Here is a 20,719-nt window from a genome sequence, read left to right as displayed (position 1 = left end):
AGATAGATAGATAGATAGATAGATAGATAGATAGATAGATAGATAGATAGATAGATAGATAGATAGATAGATAGATAGATAGATAGATAGATAGATAAAAGCAGAAGTGCTAGATTTGCTCTCTTCATGAAAGAGGAGCAGGCTTTTCATGTTTTCGTGTGTCTATGTGCCTTTTCTGTCTTTTTTTGATTCAAAACAGTTATCAAATCCAACTCTCATCCACACTGCAGCAGTCGTGGGGCAGAAGTCAGAGGTCAAAGTTACCTGTATACAGTTACCTGTATTTTTCCCTGGTGGACACCCCCTAAAGGGATCAATAAAGTACTCTTGAATACAAGCCACCATCTGCTTCTAAGGCCTTGTGTGATGGCTAAAGGCCACACAAGACTCTGACAAGGACATTTGGGGGAGAAGGAAAAAAAACAGAGGAAGGGGAGAAAGTTCAAACCTGTTTCCTCTCCGAGACAAATCAGTGTGAAAAGGTCAAAAGCGTGACCCTGACCTTTGGGACCGGGGGCTCACTACCGACCTCGTGTGGAGATTGTCCGCAGTTACATTAGTTTAAAGCAGAAAAAACTAAATCAGATAGATATTGTTCTTAATTTCAGGTACTTCAGTACTAGACGTGTCTTTGGAAACGGGGAATTATTTTCAGGCTAACTTTTGCCATAAGTAGAGCAGAGAAGGGGCAGAGGTTGAATATTTTCATTTCATTTTCATTTTACTCTGAGAATTCTCAGTTGTCTTTTTTCCTTTCGTTAAAGGTAAAATGATGCATTATACAAAATTAATCTATTCATGGGAGGCCCAGAGGCCATTAACAAGAAGGTTTTGATTTTAGATGTTATATTTCCAGAATATCAATTCCAATAGATCTTTTTTAAAAAGGAAAAATTGCTTTTCTACAAGGTGAAATAAAAAGCCACACGATGGATTTTCACAAAGGACTTTCAATTTATAAATATTCTCTTAATTAAACATTAAATCAGGGATGTTATACATTTCTTCCAAAAAAAAATCCCCCAGATTTTCCAGAAAGTGTGACAAAGTGACAATAATCGGGTACACACATCGCTTCTATCCTCAAAAAATATCTAGATTTTTTAGACTATCCCATTTTCTTCTAAAATATATCAAAATATATGATGACAAGCATCCGAACAGACTGCACAGAAAGCATACATTTGTGGGTTGCTTTCGTTTTGCCACATCACTGAGCGAGTAAACTTCCTGTATGACATCACTGATAGTTTCACCCATTCTGGACACCCCGCAGACCTCTCCCAAGTACCGGCAATGCCTCATCGTCATGGTAACAGAGGATGCAACTGCCTTCATGCAAAGCTGCTGGGAAATTAAGTCACATAAATAATAACATATAATCTACTCATGCTTTTTTCTGCAGGCCTGACGGCAGCACTTGGGAGAGTGACTCATGGCGACTCCCTCTCTAAGTGTTCTTCGGCCCCGTTTCCAGGAACCTTCTGCGTTGATCTCAGTCACCATAAGGGATGCGAAAGTAGATGACATGGAGAGGAAAGTGCTGGAAGGCAACCACGGCAGCTTTCAGCAGACACAAAAGAGTTCTGCCCTCTAGGGGACAGAGATCAACATGCGCATTTGGAAGAATGACGGTGGCTGGCTAATGGTGGGAGAGGGGCTAATCCTGATTCCAATCTGCTTCTTACATAGAAATGCACGTCATTGTGGCTCTTTGTCCAAAATCCCAATCAGTGACGGTACAGAGGTGGTATCATCTGCTGGGTCATCTGCACATCAGTATCGCACCTTTACTGCGGACTGACGACACAACACCAAAGCGAAGGTCGGGTGCTAGAGTGGCCTGCCTGCAGGCCTAAAGGGTCACCCACTGAAAGTGGGTAGTTACAAAGCATCAACATTTGGAGAAGTGATTAGACTGGGGCGCAGAGGACGTCCCGTCCTGTCCCGGCACCACCTTGTCCATCTCTCTCCAAATAGAATAGATCAATAGACTCTCAGGTGACCACGCCATTCTCCCAAACATCCTGCTTAAGCTTAATGTGGTGGAGTTTTGGAATCAGAAGAAGTTTAGATGGTTCCACAGTCTGTCAGAGTGTGCTTTGGTCTGCCCCCCCATCTACGCCAAAATGATATAAAATAACATTTACATCTCACTCATTTCATTTCTAGACTCACAAATAAAGAACAATTCTGTCCTGAAGCACAAACAGGATATATTTAATCAATTACAGTATTTCCAAATAAGTTAAATTGAAATCTTAATATAACATATTGTTTACTCCATTTAAATATTCTTTTTTGTCTTACTTTAAATATAATTATTACAGATCTTGCAAAAATACTACACTGTGCATTGGCTGTCAGTTTGTTAAAGAGTGCCCGGTGCTTCCTGGGTTCAGATATGTGCACTTCATCATTAGCAACGGCCTCGGAGGGAGTTTCTCGCTACTCGCTCATCGGCGACCTCGGGTCACATGATGCCGTTGAGTCCCCTCATTTTGGTCAAAACTCAATTAAATGCTGCAATAACTAAACTGGTTTGAAAACAAAATATAACTGATGCATATTACTTTCTTAATTTGTTACGTTCATTTTCCAAAAATAGTCTAAAAATATATTGCATATGCCTTCTTAGGAAATTGACATAATAAAATAGTCTGACTAAGGAAAAAGTGTAAAGTAGGAGAATATATATCTTCAAGAAACAAAAACCCAGGCGATCAGGTTTGATCTGGGCTCGGAGTCGTGCTGCTCAGAGAAAATGGCTTTTAGGGTTGTTTTGCGTATCATCCAATGTTGAAACTGTGTAGGAAAGCAATCGGGTACTCTTTATGCTTTTTTAAACAGAACAAAAAAAATGTACACACACTCGCTGGCACTACTTGTTTTCTAACACTTGTAGGTTAAAAGGCAAAAAATTGAGGGCACGGTCTGAAACTCCAGTACAACTCGAGTAAGTATCGAACACGCTCCCACGCATTCCCCGCAAACGCCCTCCCCTCCTTCAAAAACACAACTAGCGTGGCGCTACGTTTGTCCACACGGCCTCCGTCAGGCGACCTTCCTCAAATCTAATCACTAACAGTGTGGATACATACATATATAGTATATTTATATGCCAGCGCAGATTGTAAATCAAATGGAATGACTCTGGGAATATATAGCATATGTATTATATATTCCATATGATTGTGCACCAGGTCCCATGACCAACAGGTCAATTTGTCTACTGTTGAGAGAATAAAAATATACAGTCTGCAATGACAAAAGCAGCCAGTTTCCTTATTGTTTCCTTTTCCTCTACAGAAAACACACACACACGCACACGCACACACACACACACAGGTTCATGCGGGCACACACACAGAGAAAACTTTAATTAATCAAGGGAAGGATTAGTGCAATATTCTAAGGGAACAAGGGCAGAAGTGCTGACAAACAGAAAAGAGAAAGAGAGGAGATGAGGGCTCTGGCTTTAAACCTTTGGTTTGTCTTTGGGGAGTTGAGAGGAAGAATATGATGAAATTAGGTTTAGATGAGATCAACAGGTTGACATTATTGAGAGCGCGAACAAGAGAATAAACATTAGAGCTCTAACAATGACAAGAGCCTGTTAAAGCCCCCTGGTGGTCATCTTGATTATAGATCTCCCAATAATTTGTATGAGTGAAAATATGGAAAGCTAGTTGCTGCTGTGCACGATGCCACAGATCCTTTCAGCGCATGAAACGATGTGGGGTTTAAAAAAACATCTACGTTGTCGCGTATTAAACTTTTTGTGTTTCCCAACATTAAGACCAGCCACCAGAGGGTGTATATCGGCCCGCGTTGGCTAGTTTTAAGTAGGACATTTAAGCATTTTTAAGGGGTATTTTTGACAAAAGCATTTCATTAAATCATAACAGAGAGCATTAGGTATTAGACTGTGTTTCTGCACACACGACATCATCGGTGCTACATGAGTGCATTGTTTTTAGGAGGAAGTCGCACCATGTCAACCATCCATGTTAATGCCTGTTTTTTCCACTATATTAGAATAAATCCAATTTATTTGTTCAAGCATTTGCAGGCCTCAGCTTTAAATCAATCAAGATCGGACTATAAGAGATAACTGAAGCGACAGATCACACCCATAAGCTGGCTGTTTAGTCACAGACACGAGCAACGATGAGATAATAAAAGGGGAAACTGACATAAGACTGCTGATTGATCGTTACATAATTACAGGCCTTTAGAAGAAGCTGTGTTGGTTTGGAATTCCAGAATTCTTTGTCATGTGTATCTTCACCCTGCTTTACAGTTACGTTTGGTATGAAAACGCATCATTTGTGCGTCGCGTCGATCAGAAGAAGAGATGACGAGTGGGAGAGGGAAGCGCTGCCTCCTCTAAAGCTGTTTGTTTGGTCTGATTGCCTGAAAGCCTCCTAAAGAACCATCGCACGTACCCACATTAATCCATTTACAGTGACAATACGCACACACAAACTCTCCACTCGTGCATTCACGCGCACAAACAAAAACACACTAAGTGGAACAAACTCAGATCAGGAGGACTGAGACGACACTGTCGATTAGCTGCTCTTTCACCCCGGCAGGGTGAGTGCCGTTTACACTGAGCTGACAGCGTAGGCTTGTGTTCCTGGGGAAGCACAGGCACTAGGTTACAAATCAAACAACCATGATTGTTGTGCTAAGATGCTCTGGGGTGACAAGATCCCGACAGCAGCCCAGTTCAGACTGGGACTCAGTATTCCTTGGGCACAGGAGCCATATGATGAACTCTCACTTCCTCTTGCCTCCAAACTGGGAAATACAGCTGCTCTGAGATCTGCCTCCACGTAGTCATGTGACTGTGCTTCATGAAGTCCAACACGCCCCCTGTCTTCTCCTCACAAGGGTCACCAGCAGAAAAGACAAGGATTTAATCCTTCAGCAACCCCCACCCTTCCTGACCCCGCCCACCACTGTCCGGAGGGTCTGTGCCGATTTAAGATTCATTCACGGACCGCTGACACGCCTCCTCTTCGCCGCCCTCTACTGCAGGTTCTTCAGGATGCGGCCGTAGCGGAAGTCGTAGACGTGGCGGCAGAGGTAGACCAGCTCGGGGTCGACGTCTGTGGGCACGCAGCGGTGGAAAGGAGGGGTGAAGTCGGGACGACAGGGAACCATGCTGGCGCTGCCAGGAGGGGCATGTTCGGCCCGCCGCTTCACCAAGGCACAAAATCTAAGTAGGAAGAGGATTCAAACGACATGTGAACTTGTTTGTAATAAAAAAATCAGCAAGAAATTCCTCCACAGGCGTCAGACGCTGAGGTGTTAATGAAACCAAACAACGCCAACCCCCACTTAAACACACTCCCTTTTAACTGCCGGTGTGTACTTCTGCGTGCGCTCGCTTACCTACAGTACTGAGCGAGTGGTAGAACGTAGCATCTGTCTTCTATGCAGGCCACACTATTTTCATCCTGATGCCGAGAGGCGAAAATCTCATTCTGAAATCACAGTGGGTGTACAAGCGATTTGCATTAGAATGGAATCAATAGAGACAAAAACTTTTCAATGCCGAGTGTTGTGACAAAAAAAACTCTACTCGTCTCAGCACTTACTAAATGTCAATTATGGAGGAAAACGTGAGTAATATTCTAGCATGTGTGCTAACTGAGAGGGGGATTATTGAGAACTCTATAAAATATCACCACTTTTGTATTTTACTGATGCTAACAGTAGCTATACACAGTAGCTACTGGTTTCTTGGGCATGTGGATTTGTTGTTGCGGCACTACAAACCACACTTGATATATGTAGCTGCTACACTATTAAGAGGAAACACCCAGATGTGTCAAATAATGTTGCTTTGTGTCAGTTTCCTTCTAATCATGTAATCGTGGCCTCAGTTCTTTAAAGCCTCACCTCGCAGTGTGTGCTGGGATCTCTGCCTCCCTGTGTGTGCTCAGGCCGGTAGTACCAGAAAAGGCTCATCATCAGCTCTCCTGAGGAGGCAAATTAGAACACGCACACACACACACTCACAGGTAAACAATCTCAGCCCCTTCTTGTCCACTTAGATGTATTTATTCATGGTCCCTCTCCTCCTCTTCCACAGTCTAGTACCTGTTTTAGGGTCCTCCCACAGTGCTGATATCTTGGCGACATATGGGAGTGTTTTCTTCCTGGGGCCGGATCGCAGCAGCACAGTGTCCCTGACGCGGATCACTTCGCCGTCCCTCTCGACGCCTTCGTAACACTGCCGCAGGGCCAGCTCATCCTCTCCCTGACAGACGCACGCCAACAAGGACAGATTCAATTCTCATTAAAATGGAATTTGCTCAGTTAAGTTATGTGGTGGAAAAAAGCTGACAAATAACCTACCGCGATAAAGACCTCCCTCTCCGTAGGTGTTCCTACTGCCCGCCAGCCATTTGTGGCACGCCTGCGGCTCATTCGCTTCTGTTTGGCGTTGCTCAAACTTGGCAGGGGCAGCGGCTGTTTCTGAGGCAACCGCGTGTGGCCTGTGGACGGGGAGCTGTTTGAGGATTTGCTGCTTTTGGGGCATTCTCTGGCTACCTTTAATTTGGCCTGGGGCTGGTCTCGCCCTGAAAGAGGGGTCAACGGGTGGGGTTTGGTCTGAGTGGAGGTGGGCAGGGGGCATTTAGACCCAGGGGTGACCATAAGGGAGGGGCTGAGCTCACCCTGAGTGGAGGAGTAACCCTCTGCAAAGGAAAGAATACACAATACAGCAAAAAGGATCAGATTTGCACCTAACGACAGATAATTGCTAAGTAATTAAGCACAATTTAAATTTAGATCCTCAAGGTTCCTGATTTTATGCGCACATTTTTATGAAAAAACCCACATCAACAAGGAGCTCTCTCACTGGTTGGAGCACACAAATAGCTTGAGGCCACCATTTAACAACATAGAAAGCTTTATGCCTGAATGATAAACTGATCCCAGTAGAACACTGGGATAATACGTTCTTTCATACTGGAAGCCACACAAACTGGGGTTAAAGGTGGAGCTCGTAATTGTGTAGAAATTTGGTTGATATCTGAATCACACACCGTCGCTTTCTTCAATGTCCTACAAGATTCTGGCTGGAAGTGACCTTAAGTCTTAGTTTGTTTATTTCTTTGTGGCGTACCTGTCTCACCACACCCTGAAAGTTAGATGCTTACCTATTTTTCTCCCCAAACTCACCTGTTTTAATGTTGTGTGTACATCCAGTGCATCCGGGACTAAAAGAGCACCCCCTACTGGTGACGGGAGGCATGGCTCTGTAGGTGTAACCGCTGATCCCACAGGAGTCACCGTAACAAGGCGATGTCACCGAGTTGCAGAAGGCGGGGTGTGCCAGTTGTGAGGTGTGGGACATCTGCGGACCGAGAAGCTTGGACCCAGTCATCCGACTGGGACACAAACCAGACGGTGCAAAGTTAAGAGAGCGCGAGGCCAGACTCGCAGACGCCGTTCCAGCGTGTGTCGGGTGGGCGATGTGTACGTAATAACTGGAGAAGCAGTGATCAGCGGTGCAGAGGCAGGGGTGGGGGCTGAGGGTCAGAGCTGTATGCGGATGGGAATGCGTCAGTGATGGTGTGGATACGAGGCACTCGCGCTTGACCGGGGGCATGGCTTGATCGTCTGATTCCCTGTAGGGCTGCTGGCCAAGGAAGAAGGCCAAGCGGTGGCAGTATTCCACCGAACCGTCTGTTGGACAGCAGTAGTATGGGCTCAGGTCTGTCTCCAGCTGCTCCTCCTTCACTTGCTTCAGTGGATACGCCAGCATGCGTGACTGGTAGCCTGGTTTGGTCAGCCGATGTGCGCAGTTAGTCGTGTCCCATTCCACTTTGGGCTCGAAATCTGCCTTCTTTTTGCAGGCCGTGCAGCCACTGTGAGCGTGAGGGGCCTTTCTCCCTTTCTGCTTGTGTGAGTGCCCCTTCTGTTTGAGCTTGACTCTGGAGGGCTGTTTTGGGTTCGAGACGGCAGCTGAAGCTTTGCAGTCTGACGTGACAGTCGCTGTGGGTGCGGGCTTGACTCTCTGCTTACTGGTTGCGGAGGAGCTGGTTAACTTCAGCAGGGCTGCAGCGTTGAGTCCAGCCAACCTTCTCGGGGCAGGGGCATCTAGATTCTCCAGACTCATCCCTTTTCTCTCCTCACGAACATTCGAGGCCTTCTTGGCTTGCTTAGAGGTGTGGCACGGCACAGGTTTGTGAGAGGTGGAGTTTTTCATACCTCCTCGAGGCACCTTCAGACCAGCAGAGACACCACTCCTGCCTGGATCCGGATCCACGGTGATCTGCATATTCATCGGATCTTCTTGTCTCCGAGCCTGTTTGGCTGCTGGCTGAGGGTCGCTAGCTCTTTCCAGCAGCAGGCTGTTCACTGCCTCAGCATTTAGAGACGCCAGCCTGCGTTTACGGGGCTGCGGGACGAGGCTGAACCCTGCGTGACCTGGAGTGTTTGATTTTGATTTCGTCTTTGTTAACGACCTCTCCTCTTTTCGTTCGCGGATTTTTCCTTTTTTAGGTTTGGATTTGTGGGATAAATGTCGCCGCTGCTCCTTTCGCCCCTTTCTTTCAGAGCTGCCCTTTTCGCGGACACTTTCCTCTAAACGGGTGAGGAGGACATGGCAGCTGAGGCCCTCCCCATCTGAAGCGCCTGCCCTCCCCCTTAAAGGATACAGCTTGCGGTCCCGTTTCTTGTCACGCTTCTGGCTGAGTTTTTTGTGCTCCTTTGACTTTTCTGTTGTTCCCCTTTTGTCATTCATCCTCTTGGCTGGATTCTTCTTCGGTTTGAAGACCTCATTTATCTTTTTTGTCCTCCCGAATCGCAGAGAGCGCTCAAGCTGGGTGCCCCCCATAGTGCCACCATGTGGCCAGAGAGCGCGGTTACTCCACCACTCGACACCACTGTTGCTCTCCCTGGGGGAAATGGCTTTTCTGGCTTGAGGCATCACATGCTTCTAGTCAAGGCCTACAAAGAAGAAATGTAGAAGAAGGGAAAATTACAGCACTCATATTGGTCACCTTTGCTGTACTTGATTGTCATTGTCATCTTGGAGTCTTTTCCTGAGTCCCTTTTGTGCACAGGAACCACTATTTAGAAAACTTGCCCCAGCAGCTGCATGGACAACATCTGTCAAGGTTGTGAACTCTGGATTTCTTTGGCGAATCAAATGGATTTTCTTCGCCACCCAGCACAATAATGAACATGTATAGCTGGAGAGGGGCCGTAAAAGTGCATAAAGCTGTCGTACTATGGCAAAAAATAAACACGGTGCATACATGAATGCAAGTGTGCTTCATAAAGACTCGGTGACGGGTACATTCAGCTGAATGGTTTGGTGATCAAGCGAATGCATAGGGTATGATCATATGGTGAGCTCCAGCTGTACGCTCATGTCTCTTTATGCAGCACAGAGGAAACCGATGCCCTCTGTAATTTGCTCACTGAGCGCGCCGTCTTATCAATGTGCGAACAGAGCTTGCAATTAACGGCTTGTTAAAGGACTGTTTAGCACAAATGTTTAGTTTGAAGGGAAAACGGCGAAAAGCCAACTGAAACACAGAGCTTAACCGAGTCAAATGGGACAAATGGGCGAGCCAAATGCCTTAAGTAGCTGAAGCAGCGAAATGTTCTCTCTATAATCTATTTCTACAGTCAGTCTGATGCACATATTTCAACCAAGATACTCAACTGTGTGAACACTGTTTCCTTTAAAATAAAACATGACTGCAAATTACACCTGAATATGCAAAATAAATGCATTTGTCTAGTTTTACATCAACTAAACGTATGTGAATGTACACCGACAGGAATGACGGGACAGGAAATCAGCAAACAAACAGCTTGAAAGTATTAAAGAATCACAAATCGAAGCAACTGTTCTTTAAATAAAACATAATTTCACTTTCTGACATCTATTTTGTCTACCTTGATGCTGTATTTTGTTTTTTTTAGTGCTCAGACTTTATAAAAGCATGAAAATGGTTTTCAGAAGCTGCTGTGAGGCAACTTTGGGAAGCGTAGGTGGGAAATAACGCAAGAAATTGTTTTATTTTTGCTCTTAAAACACAGCTTGTTCTAGTCACTCTAAGCAAGGCATTGCGCCATTATAAGGTAAAAAAAAACAAAAAACAGCTCGTCACACACAATGCTGACCATAATATTTGTTTTCCTCTGCAGAAAACACAACAGGATGCACAAGCAATTAAGGATTTTCTTCAGTATCAAACATGTTGCACCTCAGCACAGGTGTCAAGTTAGACAAATACTGGAATATGATTGTGATGTATTAATTATCCACAATCAATTTAACCTCGTTTAAATGACTGTTTTTCCCCAGAGGCAGTTCTTCCTCATCTGACAGAGTCGAGCATGGTTTCAGATGTGAAGCCTGCCTGGGATGGGTTCAAATGTATTGGAAAATAAACCTTCGGAGCTTTTTCCACGCGCTGCTGCTATAGACGTTAATCTGGGCTCAGCAATTTCACATGACATAATGGCAGAGGCTGCGTATTTTTTCTGGGACCTCGCACCATTGCTGTTGGCTCTGGCACATTTGTATCACTTTCAAAAGTGCTGCGGCCCGGTCGCCATGTGTGTCTGGAGGTTGCCACTGTTTCCACCCGGCCGGACATAAACTAGTGGAAAGCCCAGCGGCTGACCTTACACTTCCTGTCGTGTCCCCCTCACATAAACATCACTCAGCTTCATCAGATAAGCAGAACACCTGATAAAAGATCTGGGGGGGTAATTCAGGGTCCATTCTGACACCAGCACCTAATAAAAGTGTTTTATCACCAGATAAATTTCCACCTAATTGTATATTGTCTGGAAATGACAAAGTTGATAAGGAGTTAATGTCCTAAAGAACAGCCTGTATCATAAAGGCGTAGGAAAAAGTTAAAGCAGCATGTTAGGAAATGAGAAACCAACATGAAGAACCCAACTCTCACATCGCCAACACGGACTCCTTGGTAACACCAGCCAGAAACAACTCAGCCACCTTCATTAAACCTCTAATTACCTACATCCACCTGTTTTCCACACCTATTCCCTTTCCAACTTTCAACCAAGGCCGGAGCATCGACAAAAACACACCGAAGCACCTGGTTCGAGGCGATCCGACGGGCTCATGTTACTCCCATTCCTCTCGGCGCGGCTGGTGACAGCGCAGCGCGGCGCGGCGGCATGACGCCGATGAGGTTTATGGACAAGAGATAAAAGACTGAAAGAATTTGAAAACATCGCGTTTGTCGGCGGCTGCCTTTCTTCCGAGACTTGCGCCGCAGCCGTGAGCTGGAAGAGCCAGATCCACCGATGAGACGAGGAAGCTCCGCATGCGGGCACGCCACAATAGATCCGCGGACCACATGCGTAAATTAACATTTAGTGACCGAGAGAGGCGGCAGGATGGGATACAGGAGGGATCGACGTAGCCTGGCCATCTGAAGTAGCCAGTCAGGCTCTAAATATGGGCTGAGAGTAGAAAGAGGGGGGTGGACGATACACAAACACGCACACACGCCACGCAAAATAAAGGGCAGTCACCTCTGTTGAGCATATTTTCCTCACCGGAATCTTTATTAGCGACGCGGCGGCTGTTCGGATCAGTCCTGGTGGAGACTCGGGAGGATATGGCACGTAGCAGCCAGCCCCCGTGTGTCGCTTCTGGTGCACGAAGCGAGGAAAAATGGGCTCTGCGCTCCTCCGCGAACGGCGGCTGGCCAGTCGGAGCAACTTCAAACATTCAGGGCGAAATCGCAACAGAAACCATCGGGGGTTCCTAACTTACCGCTCTCCGACTCGCTTCCTGCTGCCGGCCGCGGAACCGTCGAGCAAAATCTGCGGGGAAAGAGAGCGCAGGGTGCGGGAGGCGGGGAGGTGGGGGGAGAAACGCCGGACTGGTGCGATGGCAGAGCTCAGTAAACTGGGAGAGCTGGGGAGGAGTGGAGGAAGAGAGAGAGAGAGGACGGTAGCGCTGCGTGCGAGACGTGCGTTTATGTGTGTGTGTTCGTGCGCTTGTGCTCTTCCTGGTTGGTCATTCAATGATTTGCAAAAAAACTCCACTTGAAGCACCGGGTGGTTCCGTCCTCCAAACGCTTATTGTGGGGAAGAATCGACAAGAAACTAATATTTCATGCAGAATCACAAGTAAGGAGAGGCTGATGTCGCAGCTAAGACAGGCAAACATCACCCTGTCAGACTGCCATGGCCAAACCACAACAGTGGAGCGTGCACCAAACTGTAAAAACATGTCCTGTCAAAGGGAAAAATAGAAAACTGGCGTCTGAATTTATGGTCAGCGACACAAATGTTGGAATTGAACAACTTAAATCACCCAGAACCTTGCTATAAAGTCCCATTGGAGACCTCCTTCAGGTCATGTGACAGTATAAAATCTTTATTTTAGCTACTTTAAAAAAAATTATTACAATGCAGTGTCGGAAGAACTCACGCTGACACACACACACACGCACAGATTTGAAAAGAAACACATCAATAATCTTTAATACCTTTCTATCCCGTCAACACTTTTCCTGGTGCGCTACTTATGCGCATTTTTAAGAGATCATTTGTGTTTTTTGGACGATGCACAGCGGATCACGACTGATGAAGATTGAGTGCAGACGTGAGCCGTGCTCTGCTGAAAGCTCTGCTGAGTTTGTGCCAGGCCGCATCAGCTGATTGCTCAGATGATTGTCCTCTGTCCTACTGCTATAGCTAAAAAAGAAGCCCTATTAGAGGAGCCTAAGCCTTCCTTACTTCCTGCTTCCTTGGCTATATTACAACCATCTCCCCTATAATTCCTCTTGGTTACATTGTGTAGGAACGTGATTGTTCCTTTGTCGTTAACGCTTGTGCTGCTCTGTGTCTTAGAGGATCATTCTGCTGCTTCTGCTGTTCCATTAGATGCTGCAAGGCTTTCCAGGTAGGCTCAAGGGAAAAAACAGAGAGCTCCAGGCCCTAAAGGCTTGAAAACAATGTCCTGACATTAACCTCGCTGGACAATGATGCTTATAAAGCCTCAAAATTGGTCTATGCAGGAAGGTAAACCCCTGGAATTACTTGACCATTCCAACAGCAGCAGCAGACACCTGTTATAATTAAAATAACCCTAGATCATCTCCTCCAGTGATTTGCATTTCATTGGGTGTTTACAACGGACCCATAATGATATTTTTTCTACTGAGAAAGCCACACTCTGGCCAACCCTGATAAGCTCCTAATAAACTCCAGACCTTGTGGATTTCTAATGTGCAAAAAAAATATGAAGAAGAGGCTTCAATTAGCTTTTCTGCTGACATTAAGGGCCTTTAGCATGGCTGAAAACGCCTTTTTTTAATAGCAGCCATCGCAAAGATGGCAGCCTACCAGGACACAGGACCAACAGAGACCCTGCTGAAAAGATTCATTTCCGGACCAAAACACCTCTTGGATGTGACAAGCATAATGGACCCTTCAGTTCATGGATATTTGCTAGCAAACCGATGTGGATTCTCAAATACGATCCTCGCAGTCGCAATGATTGTGACACAACGGATCTGTCAAAGCGCTAATGAGCCGATAAATAGTAGTTGCGCCGTGGTAACACACGTACTATGATCACTTTAAAAATAGGGAGACTAGTATTATCAGGAAAAACTATGCTGTGACAATGAAAACTCTGACACATTTACAGTAATTCTTGCCTCCCTGTGACCTTCGCTGACAGATAATTGTTGAGGTTCTTTTCTGTAACAGCTCTGAAAATCAAATAAATAAATCATGCATCCTCTGCGCTTATCTCCTCTCATAGTCTTTAGGATCCACTTAATTATTTATTTTTCTTTCACTGCGATTCCCAACCTGATGTCCCTCTGAACAATGTTCCAAAGCCTGCCAATATACGTTTCAAGGGCGGAGTTTAAAATTAAACCCAAAAAATGCGCATGTCTATAAACATTTGAATGTAAATCCATCCTGTCAGTGTGATAAAAAAAATCCTTCCTTAGAGATAAGAACTTAACCGCAGTGTCCTGAGTTATCGCTCCTGCCTCCCGCCGAAACTGTATGTGTTTTTAGAGTTTGCTGCTCCGAATGTGCTTAAATTTCTTGGGTAGAGTACACTTGAATCAGTCCGTGCTCAAGGACACGCATGTTATTTCCACCCCCAGTCTGAGGGAGCTCAGACCGATTCAAGTGTAATCTATTTTATGTTCTTTGTGCCTCCTGTTGAGAGAATAGAGCCGCCGTCTGCAGCGAGCGGGACACGGATAGATGAGGTCACACGGTCGTTAGATCATTTTGACGAAAAAAAAAAAGTCGCCAGACGTTTTGTGTAGTCTGTCTGCAAAGAGGGACGATTCTTCTGCAGAGGACAGGACGGGCTGGACGGGCTGCTTCCGATCATGCAAAGCAGGGGTGCAGGATACACCCTGGACAGGGCACAAACACCTTTGCAGGTTTTTGGCCTATAGCAGGAAATGATATGAACTGTTTACACCTGTCCATAAACATACAGTTAATATATGTATAATAATATGTGTCAATTAGCACAATTTCCCTTTTTTATTACAGTTATTCTACAGAAATTTGTCTTAACTAAACCCCAATTTAGCAATCGTTGAAAGATGTTCTAATGACAGATATACTGACTAGAGGCCAGGTTGTGCTTCTGTGTTGAGCCCACGGTGTCAGTGAGAACCCTGTAGCTCAGCCTGGCGTGCACCTCCCCGACACGCTGTGCATTTCCTCCCATGCATTTCCTTTTGATTCGCTGCGGCTTGTGGAACAATTTGCAAGGCTGTTGAAAGCAGCCTGTAAATATGAACATTTATGCCACCCGCCATTAAAGGATTCCATATTCTAGATTAAGTGAGGTTTCTGGTTAGAATTGTGACCAATGCAATTGTGATTTGCTTAGGATTTTTATCTTAAAGCTGATTATTAACAGTGATTTAAACTGATTTTTACTCATGCTGGTTAAACGTTAATGCAAAGAGAGAACTAGGTACTGTAGTCCCTCCTTTTCCATAAATCCTCCATAAAAAGCTTTTTTTTTCAGGTGAATGAGCAATCTGAAAATAGCCACTTTGCTACCTAACCAAAAGCTTTTTAATGGTGAGAAATCGTGATGAAAGGCTGAAAAGCAGAATTAGAGCTGAGTTACAGCTCCACAGGGCACTTCAACACTCAGTCATTACATTCAACCCGACTCTACAAAAGACTTCTCTCATTTTTTTTAAAAAAAAGGCTCTTTATACTCCGCTGCAGTGGCTGTCACATTGTGTAATATCAAATAATCAATACATGCCGATAGCAGACATTCTGACACAATCAGTCCTATTGTTCCATTAAACACGACTCGCATGTTATCTACCAAAAAAAGAAATCACATTTTTTTCCGTCTATTGAGTATCAAACAATCACTTCCTCCAGCTTCCCTGCATATTAGATTCACACAATGAACAGCAGAACAAAAACACACACTTCTCTTTTTTATTGTTTTTATTTGCATATATATGCTCTGTGCGTATTTGGCCATCAGTTTTCCAGTCACTGGGTTCATATCCAACCATCCCACCACACCATCAAATAAAAATAACAAGAGTGTGTCGCTGGGAGCTAAGAACTGGGAGCCAGTGTGTTCAATTGGAGACTATACGGTTCACGCTCCGGCAATTAATCAAATACCATCTAACCAGAGGTGAACGGCGGTGGAATCGCAACAACAGCGGCTGATTAACACGCTGAACTTTGCTGAAGCCGACCCAAACACACACGCAGCCGCCTCAAAACGGCAACTTCATCAGCGGAGCGGACCCCGGAACGTGACCTCCACCGCCGCCAGCCGCTTTCATCAATAATGAACTTCAACAACAACACTCAGGAGGAAAGAGCAGAGTCTTCCGGGGCCCCTGCTCCCCGTACAAGGGGCCTGTTAAAACAAGCAATACTCACATTTATTCTAATGAAACTGATGATGACCAAATATTATTTTGAACTGAAATGGCCATCATTATCAACTGAGGAAAATTGGATTTTGGCTTTAAAATAACAAGAAAAATACAACTCATTTAAAATCTCTAAACACTGTTTCCATCTGCATAATATTAACCATAAAATAGGATAACCCAAGAATACACAAAACAACTGTCTAGCTGTAAAATATAGTTAAATTATAGTTAAATGGTTAAATTAGTCAACTGTAAAAGGTAAAATGAAGTCAGAATAAGAGAACTGTGCTCTGTTTTATAGCAATGCAGTCCAATTTGAAGAATTGTTGTTTGACTAGTTGTTTCCTACAACTTAATTATGTCATTATTTACTCTTCCAAGTAAACCCAGAACTTGGACAAAGAATAAATTAGAGTATGTTAATGTAATTAATGAAGAACGTGCATATCTTAAATACTTACAGACTGAACAAACAGAAACATTAAGCACATAATTCAGGAATTTGCTGACTTTAATACTCAGAGGCACCAAGAGAAGGCAGGCAACCGCTCAAGAACCCAGGCCGGTAGGGGCCCCCGAAGGTCTAACAAACGAATCTATGGCAACGCTCCCTCCCGTGTGTGTGCTGTGTTCGTGACTCTGTGAAATAAGTTTGACAATGCACACCACCATAATAAAACAAAGAAAAACCCCTTTAGTGAAACAGGTAGTGACGCAGCCTGACCACAACCACCTGGCCCTGCTGGGAGAGGCCCCCTACAATCAACACCGACTTTAATGGACTTTCTGACAAGCCTGAACTTTAGAAATGAAAATATTTGATTTTACTGTCAAATACTGAGAATTTGAAGAAGTAGATGTCATATCGAGGTAATAATCTCACCGATTCCTTACATATAAAATCAATAAATACTCCAAAAATGGATTCAAAAGGCTGCAGGGACGCAGATACACAGTAGGACGGTTCAGACTTTGCCGCAGTTGTGGATGTTTTTTTAAACTGTGGATGGAATCAATTAAAGCAGCAGCGAACCCTTCACTTCTCTGTGAACCGAGAAGAAGCAAACTGTGTTTTACAGAAGCCAAAGTCGTTCAGCGTTTCAAACCTCGGGAGAGGAATCGTTTTCCACTCCTTTTTTCAGAGATTTGCTTACAGCATAAATAATTTCGTCTTCTTCTGTCGCTTATAAAAACATCGGAAAAGCCAAAGAAGTCAAAAACTACACTAAACTGGTCAGCTAAAATGAACTGTTCAGCATCGAGCTGCTTATTTCAACTAGTGACCAAACATCAAAGCATCAAAGAAAAGAAAGAGCACACCGTCTTATTAAGATTTGCCAGTCTAAACTTTTAATGAAAGGTGTAGTTCTGCATGTTTTTGCTCCAACAATGTTAAACCCATAGGGTGATAAACAGTAAAGCGGTTGGTTTAAATTTCTCCAGTGGATGTGTTGTTTTTCAGAGTGTAAATGTGGTGTTTAGGTGCAGGCTCTCCTCAAGACGACGGCAGCAGATGAAGTGAAAGAAGCTACTACCCATGAAAGCAAGACAGCATGATGCTAATAACAGTTCGGGTATGGAACTGTTCAGATGACGCATATGCAGGCACTTAAACTGGCCTTTATATAAAAGACATTGATATTCATCCAGAGGTGGGCACTCTGAATGGAGCGCTGCCGCTCAAACTTATGGGATTACAGGAAAAGCAAACAGCAGCATTAGAATAATAAATGTGTACAGTTGGGATAATCTTTATCAATCACTGCCTCGTATGGCTAAAACCTGTGAAACAATGTAAAAATACCTAATTAAAATAGAGGATTGATTTTTTCCAGTGAAATGTGCAAATATTATTTAAAAAGAAACATATAACACTGTGATGTCATCTAGTGGACAAAGAAATGCTAGAAAAAAGTGTAGAAATATGACATTTTGATCATGCTTTCTTAATTCAGTGCTTGCATGAAATGCTAATAATACTTGAGTTTTTTCCTCAGGTTTGGCTTGGTTCAAGCTCTCTTATAGATCCAAGCACAGGAGGCAGAGCAACGTTCAGTGATTCCACCATCCAAAGATAGCCTGATAAGTTATGAGAGGCGAGTGTGGAAAAATCAAAGCTTTTCTGCCCGAATCTGACATCTTTCCTGCAATGTTAGGGATTTTTATCTACGGACTTCAGAAAAAGTTACATAAAATAAGTTGTCAGAGGGGTTCAGACTATTTCTGCTGATAATGCAATATCAGAACTGTCTGGTAGCGTCTTTGAGTTGTAGTTTAAAGACATGGGCAATTCGTCAGTGCAGAATCATTTAAATAGAACATATTTTCACCTCTATAGGCTGCATATCCTATTAATGTATTTATGAGGAAGAGGAACACTCAATCTTGGGCCAGATTACTCCCAAAGATTGAAAGATATGCTGCTAAAGAAGCAAAAGTCAACATTACCCAGGCATTTGCTGTAGTTTCCACAACAGGCTGACTGGAATATAACTGTAGCGGTCCTCGCTCCTCTGGTGATTTGCAGATATTAGCAGAGCCTCACTGATAAACCACGGTGGATTAGTGCTACAGTTATGACTCAATCATTAGGCCTGTGTTAATGGTGGGTCTAGGTATGAGCCATTAAAGCATGTCTGAATTAGGTTTTATGACATTTATGGAGGCTTAGTGAGGTGGTGTTCTGCATGTATTGCGGGATGAAATGTGGTTAAGAGACACTGTTCCAGTAAAGGGTAAGTCTGCTAAAAGAAACTGCCGAGGGATTAATGATCAACCACGGGTGGCCACAGATCAGCGTTTTCATGCACTCTGCCAGACTGTCTCATATACAGCAGCATTGAAACAACGGACACGGCCGTAAAATAAGAACTTGGAAGCATGAACAGAGGGGTGTGAATGATTATTTAAAATAAAGCCCCATAAACCTTTTTTGAAAATGCTGTTTTACAATGACCGCAGAAACGCCCTGTGAAGCTTTGTTGAGAACGTCGCAGTCTTAATTCTGTACTGTTGATCAACACACTTAAGAGATCAAATGTCCAGAAAAATGAGAAAATCTCTGCCAAAATCCTGCAGTGGAGGAAGTTATTTTCCAAGGTTTTTCCCTGCAGATGCCACTTTCTCCTCATCACTTCTAAGAAGCTGAGAGATCCCGCACTGACAGCCCGAGCCACCCCGGGGTGCTTCATCTATGATGTCATAGCAGCATCATCGCTTCTGAGCTCATCGTCTTTTTTATTACCTCATCGGCAGACCATGGTGTGGGCTAAACGCGTAGGCATTTAGGAAGCCACATCATCTACCTGCGCAAGAGATTCTCCTGGATGAGGCTCATTTTCTCACTTTAAAGGCTGATTCGCCACCAATCGCAAAGTTGAAAGCGCCAATTGCGCGAAATTTCGCAAACAACTGCAATAAAGTTTGCAGTCCTTAAGTGCGCCTGAAGGCAGCGCGGTTGATATCCAGGTGCATCTATCTATCACGACCCAACCCTCACCTTACTGCCCCTTCTCGCTGACCTTGTGTTGGCGGACAAAGCACTACTATCGCCTTACGCTTAGGTGGCTGTTGGAGGTGGAGGGGCTGCGGGGCAACTATGATAACACGGCGGGTCCGGCAGAGTACCACTCCCTGGGAACCGTCTTCATCATCATGGCCATTATCTGCCACTGCAACGGCTTCCACACAACACAGAACACGAAAAGAGAGAAACGTTGTCCATGCATCCACCCTGGGCGGAAACGACCCCCCATAGAAAACCCAGTGTGAAGGAAGAGATAAGGTGGAGCCGCCGCTACTTACCGTTCGGAGCTCCGTGAAGCGGCAACACTATCGCCTAATGTTGAGCCAGTCAGGGCACCCTGCCCTCCGAAAGGATAGGTAGGACAAGTCCGCCTCGTTCGACTGGTTCTCCGATGCAGCCTCAACAGGAGGAAACAACCCCAAATGTCGATGATGTTTCGCCGCTTTATACAAAAAAAGGGACGACGAGAAGCGAGGACGGAGCAAACAACTCTCACAAGAAGCGATAACACTCCTCTCTGAAAAGAGGAAGGCTGGCTCTGGGTGTTTCTGGGTTTTTTTTCCCCTTCTCTCCTCAGCTTCGTCCACTGCTGCCGCTGGAGATCCCGCACACACGTCGCTAAATACCCCTCACTTGGCACCGACACCGCACGGAGCTTCCAGTTTTGCGCACCAGCCGCTGCGTTGTTGCCGAACAACAACTAGCAGCGCAACATGACTGACTGACAGACAGACAGAGAAAGAAGGTGGGGGTTGGAGGGCTGGGCTCCCCCTGCTGCCACGCAAAAAGCAGCAAGCCTCAAAAGTACCCCCCGCAGTTGCGTTTCGCAGACTTTAGAAGTAACGATTTCGTTTTACATAACGAGAAGAACATCCTCATCCCACTTCTGCGCTGGAGCATGTGATGGCAACATGGTGAGCCTTTTAAAGGGGTATCCACGCGTAACTACAGGCGCGGGCTGTCTGGTCGCCTTCACCGCGATAACTTTGTTGGAGAGATGCGCCGCGACGGTAATTAGGCGCGCTGTTGACGGTCGAGTAACCTGGAAACACCTGGAAACCCCTGGAAACAGACCGGCCCACGGCTAAATCTGCGTCAAAGCCATAAACATTTATATGTGGTCTCTGCCAACGGCTATGGTACGAACAGGCGGTCAAATAAATTAAAATACCACACATACGTGTGAAATTGCCTCAGCTTGTATTCAATAGTTTTGTACCTTACTTTAATAAGTATGATGAATATTTCTCAG

General features: G+C 44.8%; 1 protein-coding gene across 4 annotated transcripts; it reads right to left on the bottom strand.

The window, feature by feature from the left end:
* Positions 1–933: 933 nt before the first annotated feature.
* On the bottom strand, positions 934–20,369 carry LOC101061062 (bromo adjacent homology domain-containing 1 protein). 4 transcript variants are annotated; one of them, XM_011611927.2, is made up of 7 exons: positions 19,746–20,369; positions 7,201–8,973; positions 6,373–6,713; positions 6,115–6,274; positions 5,914–5,993; positions 5,404–5,495; positions 934–5,227 (listed from the first exon to the last, which is right to left on the bottom strand). In XM_011611927.2, the coding sequence occupies exons 2-7, from the start codon at positions 8,951–8,953 to the stop codon at positions 5,038–5,040; spliced, it is 2,616 nt and encodes an 871-aa protein (XP_011610229.2). In that variant the 5' UTR covers positions 8,954–8,973; positions 19,746–20,369; the 3' UTR covers positions 934–5,037. The 4 variants fall into 4 exon arrangements, with proteins under 4 accessions (XP_011610229.2, XP_011610231.2, XP_011610230.2 ...); XM_011611929.2 differs by lacking the exon at positions 19,746–20,369 and adding an exon at positions 11,554–13,065; XM_011611928.2 differs by lacking the exon at positions 19,746–20,369 and adding an exon at positions 11,578–13,065.
* Positions 20,370–20,719: the final 350 nt, after the last annotated feature.

This window comes from Takifugu rubripes, chromosome 16 (assembly GCF_901000725.2).
Source record: "Takifugu rubripes chromosome 16, fTakRub1.2, whole genome shotgun sequence".
Taxonomy (NCBI): domain Eukaryota; kingdom Metazoa; phylum Chordata; class Actinopteri; order Tetraodontiformes; family Tetraodontidae; genus Takifugu; species Takifugu rubripes.
The sequence above is the reverse complement of the archived record's forward strand: the minus strand, read 5'-3'. Positions and strand labels throughout refer to the sequence as shown.